The sequence below is a fragment of the Bombus bifarius genome, unplaced genomic scaffold (assembly GCF_011952205.1).
Source record: "Bombus bifarius isolate JDL3187 unplaced genomic scaffold, Bbif_JDL3187 scf7180000008046, whole genome shotgun sequence".
Lineage (NCBI taxonomy): Eukaryota > Metazoa > Arthropoda > Insecta > Hymenoptera > Apidae > Bombus > Bombus bifarius.
This window is the reverse complement of record NW_022884412.1, coordinates 585308-606154: the sequence shown is the minus strand read 5'-3', so window position 1 is coordinate 606154 and position 20847 is coordinate 585308. Positions and strand designations below refer to the sequence as shown.

At 29.5% G+C, this 20847-nt stretch overlaps 5 protein-coding genes and 2 long non-coding RNA genes across 11 annotated transcripts; 3 read left to right on the top strand and 4 right to left on the bottom strand.

Moving 5' to 3' along the window:
• The first annotated feature begins 551 nt into the window (after positions 1 to 551).
• On the top strand, positions 552 to 4998 carry LOC117207842 (RING finger protein 10). 4 transcript variants are annotated; one of them, XM_033448477.1, is made up of 12 exons: positions 552 to 957; positions 1745 to 1917; positions 1995 to 2221; positions 2329 to 2419; positions 2507 to 2691; positions 2781 to 2973; positions 3062 to 3196; positions 3283 to 3520; positions 3612 to 3863; positions 3935 to 4106; positions 4165 to 4502; positions 4638 to 4998. In XM_033448477.1, the coding sequence occupies exons 1-12, from the start codon at positions 888 to 890 to the stop codon at positions 4730 to 4732; spliced, it is 2169 nt and encodes a 722-aa protein (XP_033304368.1). In that variant the 5' UTR covers positions 552 to 887; the 3' UTR covers positions 4733 to 4998. The 4 variants fall into 4 exon arrangements, with proteins under 4 accessions (XP_033304368.1, XP_033304367.1, XP_033304366.1 ...); XM_033448476.1 differs by having other exon boundaries at positions 3268 to 3520; positions 3935 to 4097; XM_033448475.1 differs by having other exon boundaries at positions 888 to 957; positions 3268 to 3520.
• A 1091-nt stretch (positions 4999 to 6089) lies between these two features.
• LOC117207844 (heat shock 70 kDa protein cognate 4) lies at positions 6090 to 10002 on the bottom strand. The gene is made up of 3 exons (XM_033448479.1): positions 9858 to 10002; positions 9528 to 9743; positions 6090 to 8158 (listed from the first exon to the last, which is right to left on the bottom strand). Exons 2-3 carry the CDS (start codon positions 9730 to 9732, stop codon positions 6423 to 6425), a joined length of 1941 nt encoding a protein of 646 aa, XP_033304370.1. The 5' UTR covers positions 9733 to 9743; positions 9858 to 10002; the 3' UTR covers positions 6090 to 6422.
• A 21-nt stretch (positions 10003 to 10023) lies between these two features.
• Positions 10024 to 11501, top strand: LOC117207845. The gene is made up of 2 exons (XR_004487599.1): positions 10024 to 10687; positions 11270 to 11501. It is a non-coding gene; the product is annotated as an uncharacterized LOC117207845 (long non-coding RNA).
• Positions 11502 to 13732: 2231 nt separating this feature from the next.
• Positions 13733 to 16791, top strand: LOC117207847 (synaptic vesicle 2-related protein). 2 transcript variants are annotated; one of them, XM_033448484.1, is made up of 8 exons: positions 13760 to 13898; positions 13990 to 14029; positions 14474 to 14658; positions 14749 to 14945; positions 15025 to 15088; positions 15178 to 15303; positions 15373 to 15581; positions 15652 to 16791. In XM_033448484.1, the coding sequence occupies exons 1-8, from the start codon at positions 13896 to 13898 to the stop codon at positions 16256 to 16258; spliced, it is 1431 nt and encodes a 476-aa protein (XP_033304375.1). In that variant the 5' UTR covers positions 13760 to 13895; the 3' UTR covers positions 16259 to 16791. The 2 variants fall into 2 exon arrangements, with proteins under 2 accessions (XP_033304374.1, XP_033304375.1); XM_033448483.1 differs by lacking the exon at positions 13990 to 14029 and having other exon boundaries at positions 13733 to 13898.
• LOC117207851 lies at positions 14829 to 15259 on the bottom strand. Its single transcript, XR_004487600.1, has 2 exons — positions 15118 to 15259; positions 14829 to 15050 (listed from the first exon to the last, which is right to left on the bottom strand). It is a non-coding gene; the product is annotated as an uncharacterized LOC117207851 (long non-coding RNA).
• A 340-nt stretch (positions 16792 to 17131) lies between the features above and the next one.
• Positions 17132 to 19798, bottom strand: LOC117207849 (UBX domain-containing protein 6). The gene is made up of 7 exons (XM_033448486.1): positions 19674 to 19798; positions 19439 to 19490; positions 19139 to 19311; positions 18800 to 18946; positions 18315 to 18720; positions 17942 to 18237; positions 17132 to 17837 (listed from the first exon to the last, which is right to left on the bottom strand). The coding sequence occupies exons 3-7, from the start codon at positions 19231 to 19233 to the stop codon at positions 17441 to 17443; spliced, it is 1341 nt and encodes a 446-aa protein (XP_033304377.1). The 5' UTR covers positions 19234 to 19311; positions 19439 to 19490; positions 19674 to 19798; the 3' UTR covers positions 17132 to 17440.
• LOC117207850 lies at positions 19694 to 20783 on the bottom strand. Its single transcript, XM_033448487.1, has 2 exons — positions 20312 to 20783; positions 19694 to 19846 (listed from the first exon to the last, which is right to left on the bottom strand). Exons 1-2 carry the CDS (start codon positions 20622 to 20624, stop codon positions 19839 to 19841), a joined length of 321 nt encoding a protein of 106 aa, XP_033304378.1. The 5' UTR covers positions 20625 to 20783; the 3' UTR covers positions 19694 to 19838.
• Positions 20784 to 20847: the final 64 nt, after the last annotated feature.

The window sequence follows — 20847 nt, the reverse complement described above, 5'->3', positions numbered from 1 at the left end:
GTATTGTACGTATTGAGTCGCCCAGTAAGTTCGTTCCGATTTTTAAGGAATTTGATCGACAAGAAAGATTATATTGAAAAGTTTTTCGCCAAAAAACCTGAGAGGTTCTGAAAGGGTGGAATATTTAAATTGCATGAAAGATGTAGAAAGGTTATGGAACAAAATAGCACCTATATAATTCAATAAATGTATATCGAATCGAAGTGTAAATCGGAACAAACTTTCTAAACGACCCAATATTTTATTTTTTCTAAAATACAATAACATTAAATGATTATTATCATATACTACATAGGTTGTATCTTAGCTTGTATCATATACTACATAGGTATACAAGAGATATGATAGAATTTGGTCGAAAGTTTTTGTAAAACGGAAGTTAAATTTTGTTATCCATCAATGTCATATCGAAAATTACGCACTCTATATACATACATCATTTTTAATGTGTATCTATAGAGATAAAAAAAGAATCAAAATCCACACTAATAATATTAGCTCATCATCAAAATGTTTGTAAATTATTCTAGTATTTGATGTGTATCACGTATTACTACTTGCGCAAGTCATCAGTTTCGTCGCCATCATAGCGACGAGATCGGGATCGCTTTTGGCCGTTGAGCCAGAAATTGGGATCATCATCGTTTACGACGAAAAGCAAAGCAGAGCTTTTGCTCTGTTAACACCTGTGTTTTTGGTCACCCTAGTACCGTCACATCGGCCGTGAACTATCGGCATCTCAAGAAATTTTTCTTCACCTTTGACGATAACGAAACATGGCTTATTGAAGAAAATGAAGGGCCTGCAGAAATACATTGTTTCTCCATACGGAGGAAACCGTAGCCTCAACAAATCTGGAATTCAGCACGAACGCTTTCGTGCCAGAAATGGAAAAAAATACGAAATTTCCACAATCCTCCGCAAAGGGGGTTCCTGCTGATGCTAAAAAAAACCAAGGTGCGTTATCTGAATGTTGATTGCTTCGATAACGACGTCACCATTTCGCTGACGTCTTAGTTGCTTACTTTTTACAAAAAAGACATTTATTTCTGATGTCCTATGACTTCTTTTAGAAATACTGATCTCTACTACTCATTATATCTATTTGTAACAATCTATTTTGATAAAATATTTTAATTATCTGTATAATCCATTGAATTCTTTGAAAATTCATAGACTGATACGTATGAAACATTCTTGTAATATATATACAAATTTAAATACTAATTAATTCTGTACAAGGTGTCCCACGCAACTAGGACAAGCAATAGTTCTGAAACAATAGAAGATAAAAAGGAATTTCATTAAGCGAAATTAAAAGATTTTGAATGATGTATAATCTAGTATAGGTGTCTACTTCAAAAATAGTATATATATAATATTTAATTACTGTTGAGTAATTGAAGTTAAAATATCTCCTAAACTAATGTCCTTTTATAGGAAAAGATTTAATACCTCTTTATGTAGAATTATGACCTAGATCAACTAACCTGATCAAAAATATATTATTCCATCTAGAACAGCAAACTTGACCTTCATATGTCCTCTACGCATCCTCCTGTAGAAAAACTAATCACATAAAATTATATTTTCTTCAAAACATTCAATTTTTATCTGAAACATTTTTCATTATACATATATGTATATATATATTTATATATATACATAGTTTATAATATATCTTGAAATTATACCAGTGTTTTATTGAAGAAACTTAAAAAATTATAAATTATTATTTATGTAGATATTATAAACAAACTTTTTCCAAGGAGCTCGCGCAGACGTGAATCAGCAGGTACTAGCAATTTTTCAAAATCTGAACAATCAAGGAAGTGTAATGTACAAAAAACAAAAAATTTTGATAAGAGACCAAAACCTAAAGGACAATATCATGGCAGTTCAAAGGAGGATACCAAGGTTACTTCCCACATTCGTTTGTATTTGGCATATTTAATTTATATATAAAACTAGATTCAAATTATTTAAATTTTTAGGTAGTGCAAGCAGAATTAGCTGAGCCTGGCTCAGTAGTGGTCCAAGGAAGTAAAAAGCAGAACTTGAATCATCTGCTGAATTTTCATTATGAACCACGTGAAATGCAAGGTGGTTCGGGTACATGGAATCATGGAAAATCGATAAAAGGTTTGCCTCGGAACAGTAATAGATGCCTTCCACCAGTGCAACGCCATAAATACAACAAAGAACAGTTTTTGCAAGCTAGGTAACATATTTTATATTAATTTGACATAAGGTTGGTAGGATATAAGGTATGACAATGATATAAGGTTAACATACTAACATAAATTTTATTATTTTACTATTCTTTAGTTGCCAGTTTGTTGTAAATGCCAATGGGAATTATACGTTATATTTAAGTGATCCTGATGTACTAGTTGACTGGAAATTGATAGAACAAATTGTAAGTTATAAATATGTTGGTAAAAGATTTTTTAAATTCTGTTTATTTTAATAATAATCATGATAATCATGAAATTTTATTGTTTAGAAACTTCACAGTTCTGAAAACTTATCATGCCCGATATGTTTGTATCCACCAGTTGCTGGAAAAATAACACGTTGTGGTCACGTCTATTGTTGGCCATGTATCCTTCATTATTTATCACTTTCTGATAAACCCTCGCGTAAATGTCCTATTTGTGATGAATCTGTTCAAAAATCTGATTTAAAAAGGTAATTTATTTGAATGTATAAATAATAATACACTTTTTAATTAAATTTTTGTGAAGGAATTAAAATTCTCTTTTTCTTTTCTATTTCAGTGTTAACGAAGTCACTCAAAGTACGTTAAATTTAGGAGATACTATCACTTTACGTTTGATGCGCCGTGAGAAAGGGTCACTGCTTGCAGTACCTGTTGGATCTGTAATTCACAATCCAACAAACTTTTTCCCACTATCAGAGACTATTAGCAATCAAGTGTATTCAAAACTCCTTATTGCAAGTACAGAAGATGTAAGTTCCTGAGTCTTCTAAAAATCAAAGTGTAAAAATTTAAAACTGTCAATGCTAATTATGATTCGTATCATGAATTATAATTCAGGTGATGAATATCATTGAATGTGAACGTACACAGTTGAAATTTGAACTATCAGATAATCCTGATTCTCCGGAAAATTGTTATATTGAACAGGCGCTTGATGAACTTTCGAAAAGAGAAGGGGAATTATTACAAAGGGTAAAATTAATTGAAATAGACTTTTTTACTTCCTAACTTAAAGCATTATAAGTAAAAGTTTTTGCGAATAGCAAAATTCTTTACAGGTAAAATCAGAAATTCCTCTAAATGAAACTTCAACATTGGCCTACAAATTACAAATAGAAAAAGCCGATATTGAGAAACATTTATCTCAATCAAGATCTCAAGACTATGAAGAAACAAATACTTCAACAAAAAGGAATAAAAAGGACGTGGATGAAGAAATATTAAAATCTGCGGAAAATTCGTCTAACGGCGTTCAATTAACCTCAGACATACCAAAATTCTTTTATTTTTACCAAGGTTCTTAATACTTTTTATTATTTTTATTTCTGTTTATAATTTTTAATTTATTTATGAAAAATTATATTTAATATACGTGTATGATTTTCAGCGGAAGATGGGCAGCATCTGTATCTTCATGCAATGAATGTAAAAATGTTAGAAATGCAATATGGCAGTCTTGAAAATTCCCCTCGTGTGATAATGGGAAAACTTCTCGAAAAAGAGGGAGGAAGTCTTACAGAAGATCTAAGACGTAGACTAAGATACTTATGTCACTTGCCATTAACTTGCCAATTCGAGGTAGCTGAAATTGAATTAAAGCCACCAATTGTGTCAGAGGAGGTTTTATCTTCATTTCAAGGTAATTTTTTCGTTGTATTTGCAATTCTTAATTTCTATTGATATCTCAATCTATGTTATGATTTGTTATAGATCAGTTGACACTGAGGCACAGACACAGGCAACAACGAGAACGTGACGAAAGAAAAAGAGAAAAACAAATTACCGAGGAAGAAAATAAGCGAATGGGAAGATATCCAACTCCTGCTGTACACATTGATTCACGGCGACATTTTCCTCGATGGCAGCCAGAATTGTTTTCTGAGTATATATACTTACATAATACACTATCGTATGCCATGATACATTCAATATGTTTGCAGGGAAAGTGTTCTGTCACCATTAGAATCTACGGCGGCTTCAAGCGTAGCTAGTAGTCCATCTTCCAACACATTTGATGAAATGGTTGCATCTAGACAAACTGATAATGTTGCTCACGAACAGGGACCATCATTTGCAGAAATGTTGCGAAATACTGGCACGCGTTTGAAATCGCAAACACTATGGCCATCGATTAACTCCACACATAAGAAACAGTATTCTAGTCTGACTGTTCAGACACCCTCGAGAAACACCGAAGAAGAAGATTATATCTCAGTACCATCATACAGTCAGAATTTTGGTGATGCTTTAGCAGTCGCTTTACAACAAACTAAGTTAGGTAAGCCCTATATTGTAACTATAATTATATATATTATTTTATCATTTTATTTGAGATGTGAATCATCTAATTGTATCTTTTATTTATAAATAATTAATAAGCACAATTAAAATTTGATATTTATTTATTTTTTAGAAACAGAGAAAAATGGAGGTGAAAAGAAAAAGAAGAAAAAGAAGAAAGGGAAATCAACCGTATTGTTTGCAACTACTGTGGCACATGAATCTTAATTTTTTTCATGATAATGCTTGCACTTTACGTTATTTTCGAATTTCGCGTTTCCATTATGTATTTTATTACCGCGTGTTATATTTCAGATTATTTCGGGTATATGTTAGGAAATTTATCAAGTTCTAGTATAAATCGTAACATATAATTATATATCATCCTCCATTTGTGAAACTTTCATCATTATATTATCGATTATTGAACAATTGTTTCCTGTAGCATTCGGGTCTGTTGTGCTTGCAAATAAAATTTAGTTTCATGGAAAGTATTCTGAGTCTTTTATTACAATGACTGTTACAATTCAAATTGATAAAAAGGTAAACAAGAAACTCTTCCTATTTCTTATTCTATAAAGAACATGATGGTTGAATCATTTATTTGGCTGTATAGTTAATGTGTATGCTATGTACATATACATATAGAACAAATTTAAGTTTCAAAAAAACTTTCCACGACCTCTTTAAAATTTTTGAATAGAAGTGAACTTATTTGCTCAATAACTGCAGCTAAATAATTTTTACCTTTTTGAACTCATTTACATTTTAATTTTTCATGCTTCTCTGTATTCTCCTTCTTTATATTTTACTATACAATTTGTCTTCTTTTTTTTTGTACAAAAGACTAAAGAATTACGAAAAACTTCATAAAATTTAATTGTTACTACCGGTTTTATTCTTCTCACCAACTTTAGATGTACGAAATGTTGAGTTTTTAAATTACTTAAAATAAAATATCGTTTTTGGGATGGACTATAAAATTGTTTGCTACTACAAAATATATTTAATATTGAGGTAGGACGACAGCCATATTTCAATGTATTTAAAATATCATGACTCAAGTTCGTTTTAATACTTAGCCAACCGCGCGCGCCACAACGAGCTATACGTTTCTCACCGCAATGGACAAGCCAACCTATACGCTGTCTACCGCGCAATTTTCCAAGCAATGCGGATTAATATTTACTATTTCAAAAACACAGAAGTCTAAAAATTACTTAAGTGGTCAATTATATTTTGCGGTAATGATTTTAACGATTTCATATATTGTTTATACAAAACATCAAATTAAAAGTATATAACAATTATCTTTTGTAGTTTATGCAAAAAATATAGGTAAAATTAAAAATTCATAATTCATTTTAATATTTTTTTACAGTATGGGGTATCGTTTGATTATAACTTTATTTAATCATAACTGATAGTGTAACTTTTTAATTTATTTTAACACCACTAAATTGGTGTATTTTATTATATACCGTACTTTATAAAAGCAGCAAAAGTGGCGCAATTAATTGGGAACAATTCCAGGTAAACAATAATTGATAATAAAAAAAAAGGTAATAAATTATAAACAATTATGTAAGTTTCAGGGATTGTTTTATATTTTCATGGTTTTTTTGAACATAGAAAATCATCACAACTGATCTGCTATCGACATTATCGGATTACAAGTACAATAAAGTTATTTTTTACGCATTGTAATCTATTGAAAATTATTTGGCTAGTTTACAAAAACAGAATAAATAAATCTAAAATAATTTTTACGACGTAGTAGAAGAGAAAACTGAAACCTAGATAAATTAATACACCGGGAACGAAAGACCGCAGCTGTGAAATTCTATGTTCTTCGAATTGATGTTATCCTCTGCATAGGAATAAATCATGGAGAAGGCAGTGGCAAGTGAGTAACAATTTAGTCGACTTCTTCGATAGTAGGACCAGATGCACCACCACCAGGAGCACCACCTCCTGCTCCTGGGAAACCTCCAGGCATTCCACCAGGCATTCCTCCAGTACCCTGATACAACTTTGTAACAATAGGATTACATATAGCCTCTAATTCTTTCTGTTTATGTTCATATTCTTCTTTATCAGCCAATTGATTGGCATCGAGCCACTTAATGATATCGTTGCATTTATCCAATACAACTTGCTTGTCACTGGCGCTGATTTTATCCTTGAGTTTCTCATCTTCCACTGTGCTCTTCATGTTAAAGCAGTAAGACTCAAGACCATTCTTAGCAGCGATAGTTTCTTTCTGTTTCTCATCTTCGCTACGATATTTTTCAGCTTCGTTGACCATTCTTTCAATGTCTTCTTTGCTAAGACGACCTTTGTCGTTGGTAATGGTAATTTTGTTCTCTTTCCCAGTAGATTTATCCACTGCAGAGACATTCAGAATACCATTGGCATCAATGTCAAATGTGACTTCAATCTGAGGAACTCCTCGAGGGGCTGGTGGAATACCACTGAGCTCAAATTTACCTAATAAGTTGTTATCCTTCGTCATAGCACGTTCACCTTCATAAACTTGAATCAATACTCCTGGTTGATTATCAGCATATGTAGTGAAGGTTTGAGTCTGTTTTGTTGGAATAGTAGTATTTCTCTTGATAAGGGCAGTCATAACACCACCAGCAGTTTCGATACCAAGAGATAGAGGTGTTACATCAAGAAGCAGTAGATCTTGTACTTCTTCAGACTTGTCACCATGTAGAATAGCAGCTTGTACAGCAGCTCCATAAGCTACAGCTTCGTCAGGGTTGATAGACTTGTTCAATTCTTTCCCATTGAAGAAGTCCTGCAGTAACTTTTGGATCTTAGGAATACGCGTGGATCCACCAACCAAAACGATATCGTGAATCTGAGCTTTATCCATTTTGGCATCGCGTAATGACTTTTCCACTGGCTCGAGTGTTCCTCTGAAGAGATCAGCACAAAGCTCTTCAAATCGAGCTCTGGTGATTGAGGTATAAAAGTCAATTCCCTCATAGAGCGAATCAATTTCGATACTAGCTTGAGTAGACGAAGACAAAGTGCGTTTCGCACGTTCGCAAGCTGTCCTCAAACGACGAAGAGCACGTTTATTTGCAGTCAGATCTTTCTTGTATTTGCGTTTGAATTCTTGGACAAAGTGATTGACCATACGATTGTCGAAATCTTCGCCGCCAAGATGAGTGTCTCCTGCTGTTGACTTGACCTCAAAAATGCCATCTTCGATGGTCAAAATTGAGACATCAAAGGTGCCACCACCAAGGTCAAAGATTAGGACGTTGCGCTCGGTGGTAGTTTTTTTATCCAAGCCGTAAGCAATGGCGGCAGCGGTGGGTTCGTTGATGATACGTAAAACATTCAAACCCGAGATGGTGCCAGCGTCCTTGGTTGCCTGACGCTGCGAGTCGTTGAAGTAAGCAGGTACAGTGATCACGGCATTGCTGACACTCTTGCCAAGGTATGCCTCAGCAGTTTCCTTCATCTTTACCAGGACCATTGAACTCACTTCTTCAGGGAAGAAAGTCTTCGTCTCTCCTTTGTAATATACTTGAATTTTGGGTTTGCCACCATCGTTTACAACAGTGAAGGGCCAATGTTTCATATCAGCCTGAACAGTGGGATCCTCGAAACGGCGGCCTATGAGACGCTTGGCATCTGAAAATAAGTAGAAAATTAAATACTTCTTTGTCCTTTGTATTCTCAATTTAAAATTTAAGTTTTGAATATAAAATTTGACTAGAATTTCAATGTCGTTTAACAACATTTTTAACGTAGTATGCGTTTGTGCTATTTTTTATTATATTAACAATGTGAGGACTGAAGACGCAAATTCGCTTCTTTCATTTTCCAACGGTTGGGGACCAGAGACGCGAATTCATGTTTTACATATTTCATGCGGTATCTTATAAAAATACTAACTACTGTTAAATGGAACAGTAAAAAAGGCAATGGATGCTATAAACAAATTATGAATGTGTTTTTACAATACATGCTTGAATAATACGAAAACGTTACCAATATATTAGATATAATATTAGTCGGTTTAAATCTTTTCAATCGATCCAAAAACACGCGGAAATTCGTATTATATATGCTCGTCTATATATAGGCTATATGCTTGTCAGAGCAGCCGGTCCCCAACGTTATTTTTAAGACTTCTATAAAATAAAAAATCACCTTTTATGTGAAAAATTTTTATTGAAATAATTTATCACGTTAATAAAATAAATAGAAAGATCTTGTAACATTTCGAATTTCTAATTCAATAAAAGTATCATATTTATTAAACAATAATCCGAAACAAAGATAACATAATGGCGACCAGTAACCGTTATGCCCGTACATCTTTGCACCTGCGCGTGCGTACATAACGCATATCCATTACATATTATAGATCGAGCTTCTTATCGTCTACCATATTAAAAATTCTCCACGCAAATTTATAAAATTTCAAAGTAGTGCTATTTTATCATTAATTAAAACGAACAATCCATTGTCATTTTACAACCATTCCCATTAAGTTACTACAATAATAATTCAAATACTCAGAAAAATGTTGGAAGTCAATTCATAAAAATTAAAATATTAATTAATACCGTTAAAAACTAGCTTAAAATTAATTCAGAAACTGTAGTAAAAAAAATACATCTTGAATAATGTTAAAAAAGAATCTTATCCACATAATATGGAAATTTTCATTAGTATTAATTTTATAAAATTTTCATTCGAAAAAATCTCTAAATGTTTCATAACACTTAATTACAAGATCCATAAATTAGTTTTTGTATTTTTACACACGTACTAATAAATCTATTTCAATTCCAATGGATATAAATAATTTGAAGAAAATGTTTACCAGATAATGAAATTTTACAAAAATGCATTCAAGATTTCAAAAAATGATTTGTATTTCATCAACAAAAAATACAAAAACATATGCGGAATAAATTTTTCACAGTAAAAGGAAAGATTTATGACTATCCATGAGATGTAATATGAAAAATATTTGATAAAATAGACTTACCGAAGATGGTGTTGTTAGGGTTCATGGCTACTTGGTTTTTGGCAGCATCACCAATTAACCGTTCAGTTTCGGTGAATGCAACATAGCTAGGTGTTGTACGATTTCCTTGATCATTGGCAATGATTTCCACCTTCCCGTGCTGGAATACACCAACGCAGGAGTAAGTGGTGCCGAGATCAATACCAACTGCAGGTGCTTTGGCCATCTTTGCTTTTTCTGTACAAGATATAAATGGAAATTAAATTTATGAACAAAACGTTGAAATGATTTTCCAATTAGATTAATGTCAAATATTGTAGAAGCAAATATGGATACAGTGGGTACACACACCTTTCTTAGTTACTCGCTTGTAAAAGTTCGCTTCGTAGGACAGTGAAGAGATTCTCCGTTTGACGATTCGCAACGTGAGTGAAGAATCCGTATCCGCATTTCGGTATATATTACTTTCCCAGAGGACGCTTCTGGAATGTTCTTCCTATTCAAGCACCTTCTATCAACCAATCAGAAATCAGATTCTGTTAGACTTGCGTCATTACTGGATACGCGCCACGAACTACGTATATCAATGGTAGAATTTTATGTGGTTATTGATTGATTCGAAAGAAGTTTACAAAACACAAAAATTATTTTAATTTCTTGTAACTATTTTTTAAACGATCAAAGTATAAATGAAATAATTTTTTAAACAATCTCCAGCTGGAACAACAGATAATACGGAAGTAGAGTACAAGGAAGTTGGAAAAAATTTAGTAACTAGTTCTAGAAAGTGTGTAGTTACACACACAAGTATATGTGAAGTTTATATCCATGCATGGTTGTGGTTTGCTTTGTTTTAAGATTCCTTAATTTCTGTGACAATTGTGTAACCTTTATAGATTATGTGTTCACTTCATGACCGTGTCACTTTTGACATATGTATGAAAATTAAGCTGATATTACAGACAATGAACATTATATTACATTATATTACATACAATTTAAATACAATGCGTATTCACTTTGTACAGTAACATATCTCTAATAACAATTATTTATAGAATATATATGTATGTATGTACATACATATTGTACATATGTCAACGTTAAAAGACGTCAATTCCAATGAATAATAATGCTGCATCATCACAATGACATAATAACAATGAATTTGATAAAAAATCGTAAGAAATATACATATATTCTATCACATATTCGTTCTTAAATTAAAATAAAATTATGCTACATTATAAATTTAATTCATTGTCAAATTAATAATAGCCATTAATTAATGATTAATGTAGCATAAAATCGGACAAATAGACTATTCTAGAATTTTATATCTATTGTATTATTATATTTCTTTGCTGTCACATCGATATATTGATTCAATATAACAAACATTTCTCGATTTCCATTTATGTATATACTTGAAAATCTGTATTACATGTATAATGAACATGTAACACATACATATTCTTATACCAATTGTGACGCATGAACAATGTATCTGCTTATGAGTTTGTATATATACATATATATGTATACATATAAACATCATAAGCTTTAAATAACCATGAAAATATCACAAGGTTACATTAAAAAGAAAGTCATTTATATTTCACAACTTATTTTCATTTATTTGAAAATTATTCATATTTTGACTAAATAATCAATTTTTTAAACAAATTGACATATTAAATTTATTATATTTCATGGTAATAAAAGCAGTAAATTATGTATTCATAACGTATAATTTTTTACAGCTAACATTTGGCTTCTAAGAATACACGTAAATGATAATAATAAAGATAATAAAAAAGAATATGGAATATTTTACGATACTTTATAAGCTTTTAGATTTCCTGTACTAAGTATCATTTTATTTAAGAGAGATATGTGTATATCATAAACCATATATAAACGTATGAAAAGATCATAGAATGTTAAAAACTTGTTCATCGATATCAATAAAGCTGAACATATTTATTCTTTTAATCATAGTAATTATTAGATAAAAGCGATATTCTCATTTTATTCTTATTTTCTGAGGTATCGTTTGAATTATATAATTTGTAGAATTTTCTTGAAACTTTTCTTGGAAATGAACGCAGCCCATGTGACAAAGCACAGTGCATGCAATCAATGACGGTAAGCATTGCGGTAGAGTTCGCGAATTGTAGAATCTTCCAGTACGTTCCCGTGTAGTCATGCTATATATACTCGTCCAATACGCTGTATAGTTGCTACTGTACGTTAATATATGTGTGTTATTTGATCGAGACATTTTCAAATGTACTCTTTATTGCTTATTAAAGCTATTTTTACGAAAGTATACTTTTTGATATGTTTTATATCGAAGATGTATACATCCCGCTAAATATATTTATGCATGCGATCAATGTGAATCATACTTAAAGTAATCTTGTATCTGTATTTAATCGATCAAAACCTCGCCTTTTTAGTTATAGAATATTCTAGCTAACTTTTACAAGAACCGGAAAAAGGTTAATTTATACGATATTAATTTATATTATGAATGAATTTATATATATATATTATGGATGAATTCAATAGAAAGATTAATAACAATAAGAATTGTTACATTATAGTAAATAACATTGGTTTCGATATATTAATAGAATTAATGAAATCTCACTAATCTTATTTAATCCATTTTAATTTATTGCATAAGAAAAAGGATAGTAAAAATTTACAAAAAGGAGAATATTGAAATATCTATCTAGTTCATTCAACATACTTACATATGTAAATATGTACATACATATACGTATGTATGTATTTTCTTTTCATGAACGATAATCATCGCACTACGTCATCAAACTGTAACGGCAAACTGCGTTATTAATCTATGATATAATTTGCGTCTTTTTTTTCCCTTTAGTAAAATTAATTATAAAAGTATTTAAAATTTTTAAGATTTTCTTTAGTAATTCATAAAATTAATTTATATTTCGAAAAATATTTTTTCAAATTCATAATGAAATTTATTTTATCAAATAACATATATTATGTATTTTGTTATAGACTACTATAGATTATTAGAGAAACTAGAAATGAGGTTGGATCTTGATTGTTCATTACCATACATTGATATAACATGAATCCTTTCATAACTTAATACGTTGTAGCGTTTATAATCGTAAAATCTCGTTATCAACAAATGTCGTCATATTAGAAGATTATCGTTTATGGTATAGCCGTAGTAAAGCTTTCAAAAGTTTAACAAAGGAAAGAAGAGGCGACAGACGACACTGATAGGCACGGTTGTATATACAGATATAGAAACTCTCATAACGGGAGTAAGGCTCGTGATATTATGAGGTGTTTTAAAAATCGACCAATAGCCATAACACTGCAATCGATTTATTAAACTTTTACAGCTTTTGCATATAAGGCCATCTTTCGGTAAAAACAATAACTATATACACTGAAGATAAAAAATATGAACTAATTTACTTTTCATAATGTTTCACAATTTATTTAAACTAAATACATATTATATTAAACTATATATATAGTATTTTATGTGATACTGTTTTTTGTGATTATGTGAATAAATGTAACATGCAATACTTTTTCATATCCTACCACCATTATTTTATTAAGATTTATCAATGATGGCACCATCATCTGTATCCACATTACTTATTATTCTATCATATTGTACATATTTCAATTATTCTAATTTGTTATCAACGTAATTCTTTTTATAAATAATCAGTTAGAGACAAGAGTTCGAAGAATTCAGGCCTGCTGTGCAGATTGGGAAATTTTATCTAAGTTTATTACAAAATTTGGATTTCGTGTTAAAATATTTAATTAAATAAGTCAAGTTTCTTTAATGTAAAAATATTTATTTTATTGAATTGAACATGTTTTTTAGTTATTTGAAATAAGCTGCAAGATCCCCACGACCAACGACCGATTTGCAAAGCACACCTCTCCATATTAAGAGTCTTGTCCCCACTATGGGAGTTTCCAGACTTATATATATACAATGAGAGAGGAAATTTTCTCTTTGGTACAATGTATGCGATATATGACCGTGGTGTATACTGTATACGATTGTTTAATTAGTGTAATTGACAGACTGTCAAATATAATCTCGTCTTTAAGGAAATATTAATGAAGTAATCTGTAAATCAATTAATTGTACTAGTGACAGTTAAATATTTGATTATTTTGTATATGATATACAAACGATCATGTCTAATGCATCACAAATGTCTAACGAACCTTATCGTGAATTAGGAGAATTACGCGGTTCGGAATTGAATGTTAATTCAGGAAATGTGTCAAGATGTAGTAGAAATTTTGGAAATTGTATTGAACGCTCCTTGGAACTTTCTTCTGTTGTAGTTATTCCAGATGGTAAAGTATTTTTTTAAGAATATCTATATCGTAACATGTGTAAATTATTATAATGTATCTTTACAATATTACTGACAATTTTTATGTACAGGATAATCTGCTTAAACTTATCTATAAAGGAGCGGGTGACTGTAAGTTATGTAAATATCTTATTATGCATGGAAAATATAACATCAGATTTTTTAAAATGGGATTGCTTTCCTTTGCATGGGTCTTGAGATGATTCAGTTTCTTCTTGGGTATGAATAAAATGTTACTAACAATTTATTTTATTAAAGTATGTGATACATACTCTTTTATAACATAACTCTAATTAACAAGTTGATTTTTTAAATCTCCTACATGTATTAAGCCTATATATGTTATAATATGAAATATTTTATACATATATATATTATATGTAAATATTATATGTAGTATTTTTTTTTTAATTTGAATAAGTAAATAATTAAACATGTAATACATGTATTACATACAAGTATTATATACAATAACTACTGACAATTTAGTTCTAAAGCGATTTGTTTTATTGAAATTTAATATTTCTCTTAATATTGTGATAATTTCATTGGCAGATACATTTACTGTTGTTCAAGCTATCAATGCATTAGGATTTGGAAAATTTCAAGTTAAGTTATCTTTATTTACCGGTCTCTGTTGGATGGTAGATAGTATGGAAATAACAATATTAAGCATTTTAAGTCCATCCTTACATTGTGATTGGGGTATAACTAGATATCAACAAGCTTTAACAACCACGGTATAATAGAACCATTGTTCAATAATATAGTCATATGTAATAAAATTTTTCCAATGATTTTTATCTAATACATTATTGCATTTATTTCAGGTTGTTTTCCTTGGTATGATGCTAAGTTCTACGTTTTGGAGTAATTTAAGTGATAGATATGGTAGTAAACAATCTTTAACTTTATGTGCAATATTGCTACTTTATTATGCTCTTTTAAGTGCTTTTGCACCAAATTTTCTGTGGATTTTATTACTTAGGGGATTAGTTGGTTTTGCTATTGGTTGTGTACCACAATCGTAAGTATTTGGTAAGTCCTATAAATAAAAGTATTAATGTTCTTAGGGCAGATATGAATAACATCAGTTATTATTTCAGAGTAACATTGTATGCAGAATTTCTTCCTGCAAAACAAAGAGCAAAATGTGTCATTTTGTTAGATGTAAGTTCTACTCACTCAGTCATACTCACTCATAAATAAATTTCATGTAAACATTTACATTGCTCATATGAAGTAATTATTTTTTATAGTGTTTTTGGGCACTTGGAGCCTGTTTTGAAGTGGCAATAGCATTGGTAATAATGCCAACCTTTGGTTGGAGATGGCTTCTCATTTTATCAACAATACCACTTCTTGTATTTGCTATTATTACTCCAGTAAATATTAAAAATCAAGCATTTATAACAAGTATTAAATGACATTTTTTACCTGATACTTTTTGTTAGTGGTTACCAGAGTCTACAGTATTTGATATAACGAGCGGAAGAATGGATAAAGCTGTTTCAACTTTAGAACGAGTAGCAAGAGAAAATAAAAAACCTTTACCTCCAGGAAGATTAGTTATGGATCGCTTTTATCAAATTAATCATGGCAAATTGAAAGATGTATTAAGCAAGGAAATGTGTAGGACATCTACCTTGCTTTGGCTTGTATGGTAAATACTACATGTGGTAAATATTATATCTTGATACATTATATAAATAATGGTAATGGCGTTATTTTAGGATGAGTACAGCATTTTGTTATTATGGTGTTGTATTAATGACTACAGAATTATTCCATACATCATCTGAACAATGTAGTTTGTGGGAAAACAAAAAGGAAGATACTTGTCAATTAGATTGTCGTTTAGAAAGGAGTGATTACATCGATCTTCTTTGGACAACGTTAGCTGAATTTCCAGGAATTTTTTCCACTATTTTTGCGATTGAAAAAATTGGTAGAAGAAAGACAATGGCGTTCCAATTAATAATGTTTGCTATGTTAATCTGTTTCTTAGGTAGAGCTTGTCTATTAAACAGAGCAGCATTAACACTAGCAATTTTTCTAGCTAGAGGTTTAATTGCCGGCGTGTTTCAAGCTGCATATGTGTACACTCCAGAAGTGTATCCGACTCATTTACGTAGTATCGGTGTTAGTACTTGTAGTGCAATGGCTAGAATTGGTGCAATGGTTACACCATACATAGCACAAGTATTTCTTCAATGGTCTATTACTGGAGCAATGGCAATTTATGCTGCAACAGCATTATGTGCTGCAATAGCTACTCTTGCTTTACCTGTTGAAACGAAAAATCATACATCTAATGACACAACTCAAGAGACGCGATAAAGTTTCAACCTTTTTTCATTTTTCTTCTTTTTACTACTGAAATATTTTAAGATGGAAGATTTCATCAACATTATAACATTTTGCAATAGTCGTTAAACTAACAGTTTTCCGGTGATGAAAAACAAATTCGTTTCTATTTATTGGATATTCGTTTATTTTGTTTTTACAATGTTATAATTACATATATGCATAACTAGTATTACTTTTTGTTCCTGACTAATTTTGTTTTATAAATTACTTGAATGAATGGGATACACTATACATCATAAGTTATTTAACATATGTGTATTTACTTTTCTGTAACACTTTAGACAGTGATAGTAAGTTTTAAACTTATAAGAAATATACAAAGACTGATATATAAAATATTAAATATTAATATATAACAGAAGTGCCAAAATGCACAAACGTGCAGGATTAATGTACACATGCTAAACCATAACTTTTGTTATCTATTTTAGTATTACAACAATAACATAATTTATTTTCATAAATAACAAAGCATGTAAAGCTACAATATATATATATATATATATCTAAAAAAAAGCACATTATTTCTATGATCTAAAATTGAAAATACAAAATTGTACCAAATTAATAAATTTATCACAATTTTACTACGTACGAAATTTCTTTATAGTGTACCCAAATAAAATATAATATATTTACAAATGCTGGAAGAATCCTAATAAATTGTAGAATCTTGTACTTTTTTTATGCAATCAATTCTTAATATACAGATCTCCATATAATGTAGTAAACAAATTTCGAACTTTCAAATTTTAATTAAAATTATCAATAGCATTTAATATTTATTAATTTTAGAAAATTAATAATATACACTATTATCTGTAAAGCTTTTTTTGTTGAAAATGATTTTAGATAATATCCTTTTATCATTTAAAAGATGACACTTAAAATTAATAATCATATAAATTTTACTTACAAATATTGAAAAAATATGATAGAAAAGGAAATATGAAACATTTACCTTTCTTTCATCTGCATTATACAGGACTCTATTCTCATTGCATGAACCATTAAAATTTGGAATGAATATTTGTATTACAACCGCCTTTTATCGTTTCTACCATATTAAAAGAAGTAAGCCGCATAATGATACTTATATTTATCTTTTTCAGTATTTATAATTACAATTTTTAAAGATTAGATAATACAAATTTAAGCAGGTTGTATAATAGAAAGTAACTCTTCCTTTAAGTATCCTACAGATTCGTTGTGACTTGTTTCTTCTGATTTACTTTTCCAGAAAAACATCAATATTACAGCAGGGAATAATTCTAATTCAAGTAATGTTTTATCAAAAGAATCTTCACTAAATGTTGTTTGAGGAAGCTTTTTTAAGCTGAAAGGTCTCTCATTATTTATCAAATTCTCACTAACAAAATTAACAACATTTTGAAAACTTTCATGTATAGAAAATGTTCCTTGTAAAATAAGATTATCTGGAAATTTTATACGGATCAATGAAAATTTATATTTTCTGAGTCTCTGTCTTTCATCTCTTTCTCTCATGGATTTTGTTCTTAACATCTGATCTCTTTCAACTGCTTCAGTTCTATTAACATTGATAAGGAAAAATGTTTAACATAATTTATTTAATGAAGTCATATTATATTTAATCTGTATGTATTAATGCATACAGTATGTATATATAATTACCGAAGTTGTTGTTCTTTCTCTATATCTTCAGCAGTTAAATTGAAAAAGCTCGATGGCAATTCAGTTCTCTTGTTTGCTTGCATAGGTAACAATACTTGAAGATTTCTGTCTAGTTCCAGTGGAATGGGCTGTGCAGTTTTCAATGCTTCCAATAACATGGTAATGTTTTCAATATCACAATTATCTGCATTACGAATTAAGAAATCATCCTCCTTATCATTATTCAATAACTTCTTCTGATGAAAACCAGCAGCATTTAAAAACTCTAATGCACCTTCAATAGGGGCCACTTTATCCTTTAAAATATTAATAAAAAGTTTATATAAATTATTTTCTTCTTAAATAAATCTATTTAAAGAAACAAAAGTATTACTTGAAATGTTCTATTTTGCATCCTAATCTTCTGATACTTTTCTTCCTCTGGATTATTTATAATATTTTCTAGATATTTTCCAAGTGTTTCAACACAAGCATCAATTCTATTCTTTTTACTATTGCAATTTTGTATAATTAAACATGATATTAAACCCATATCTTCTCCTTTCAATTGTTCATATAAAAATTCTTTTATTTTTACTTTCCATTCATCTTGTGATAATATTTCATCAGATAAATATGAACAACGATAGTATACATTGGTAACAGCTAACAAAGAATTATTCTTAACTGAATTTTCAGTTTTTTCTTCTGATTGCACATAATTTTTCTCTATATTTTGTTGTGTTTCTCTTTTTTGTTTTAATTCTCGTTTCACTTGTGCTTTAATAGCTGCATATGATCTATGAATAATATATTATTAAATATGTTATTATATTTAAAATTATAAATAAAAACTATTATTTTTTATGAAAAACATACGTGTTAAATCTTTTTATGTTAGATTCTTTTGCTTCCAGTCTTGTCAAAGCTGCTTGACCAGCTACTTTAGCTTCTTCTGTAGGTTCCACTCTTTCTCTTGGCTCTACTACAGAAGTAGATCCATCATTGCTAGTTGATTCTGTTAATCTACATAAAATAATTTTGCGTTATGAAAGATATAATATATTAATGATAATTAGCTTAGTATTGAGATATATTTGAAATTTAAAACATAAGATTCACTAGTATCTCAAATGACAATTAAAAAAACTACTGAAAATTTCTATCCTTTATGTTAAAATCAAATAGTTAATTAGAATGTATTATGATAAACATTACTTGTGTCCTTTTCCAGCATTCATAAATTTCACATCCAACTTTGCCTTGTGAAAAAATGATTTAATTTTGTCTGACATAATTGTTACTTGGTTCATTCCAAAAGGTTGTAAAAAGCAGATCAATTGTGTAACTTAAATTTTCTGCTCAAAACAATTCTGTTGGATTTATTTAACCTAGAAAAAAATGAAAAATTCTATATATATTTATTACTAACGTATTAAAGATATATATATATATGTACAAAAATAATTCCATTTTGCTTACAATTACTTTATATTTGGTAAAATAATGTATACTTACTAACCAACAAATTATTCACCAGATGAACTGTCAAAATCTTTTGATACAGAGTCTGTGTTAACAACAATATTTTTTATTAGAATTAAGATAAGAATTTTTTAAATTTTCAATTTTTAGACATGATAACTTTTATATATATACTATAAATTAACAGCAAATAATTTCTTAATCATTTAATATCATTTGTTTATTACATATACTGAACATTATACTGAAGAAAATATTTCTTTTTTACCTCTTTTACCCTTGATCTTCAACAAAAATAAAAGAATTTTTACTTAATCTTGCAATGGCATACCATTGTCTTTCATAACCCCAGTTTTTTTTGCAATTATATTGATTTTTATTAATGGAGGAGAAAACAATAAAACTCCTTTAACTTCTTTTTGAACATTTAATTTTATAAACTTAAAAGCAATATCTATGAATATTTAAATAAATTTTTTACACTGTGTCTTTTACAAAAGTTTTTGTGATTTAAATGCACAAAAATCATATTGAACTTAAAAGACCTCAATGTTCTATTTGGTAATCATAAAAAGTGTGCTATTGCAAGATAAAAGTAAAGTAAATCCAGTAAAATTAATGACAAAAATTTATACTTAACAATATGCTTTTATTATTACGCGATTAAAAGCAACAGGAAGAACAGACATATAAATAGATACTGAGTATATTGCATAGTCATCGAAAAATATGTTCCGAGAATTATATATTTATTATTAAAATATGTTTAAAAAATTATATATGTATTATTAAAACATGTTTTGAAAATGATATATTTACTATTGTAAGCATATACATACATACAATCTGTTCTACACAATAACGTGAATACGTATACATATCAAAACGAAAATATGATTTTCTTACTTGGTTCCATAAATTGTTCGGAAATTCTTGGACCGTAAATATACCAAACGATGAAAATAAGGGCCACGGTACTAACAAATGTAAACAAGAAAACTTTCAACAATTGCAACTGAAAATCGTCAAATGCTACCAAATCAATAAATTCGTGAAAAAAATCGGAAAATTTTTGTTGAAGTTCATTGCTGATTATGCTGTTGATCGGGTGAAATATTAACTCAAACGTTGTTGAGCCCACTAAGTCATCGGTAAGCTTATTGATCGTTTCCACCAAATATTCTACCCAAGACCACGAATTTTCATGTACGCTACTCATCACATGTGATAAACTCTTAATTAAATTAAATAAACGCACACTTTTTGTTCACCTTTACTTTATTATGTCACATTACCCACGTCATTCTTTGATATTTTCAAGTGTCTAAATCATTCTGATTTCCAAGGTCAGATCCCAGAATATGATGAAACTCGACCACTGAGAAAACTTCTGAATAAGCGTAAAAAGTAATATTTGATTTACCATCTTACAAGAAGAATAT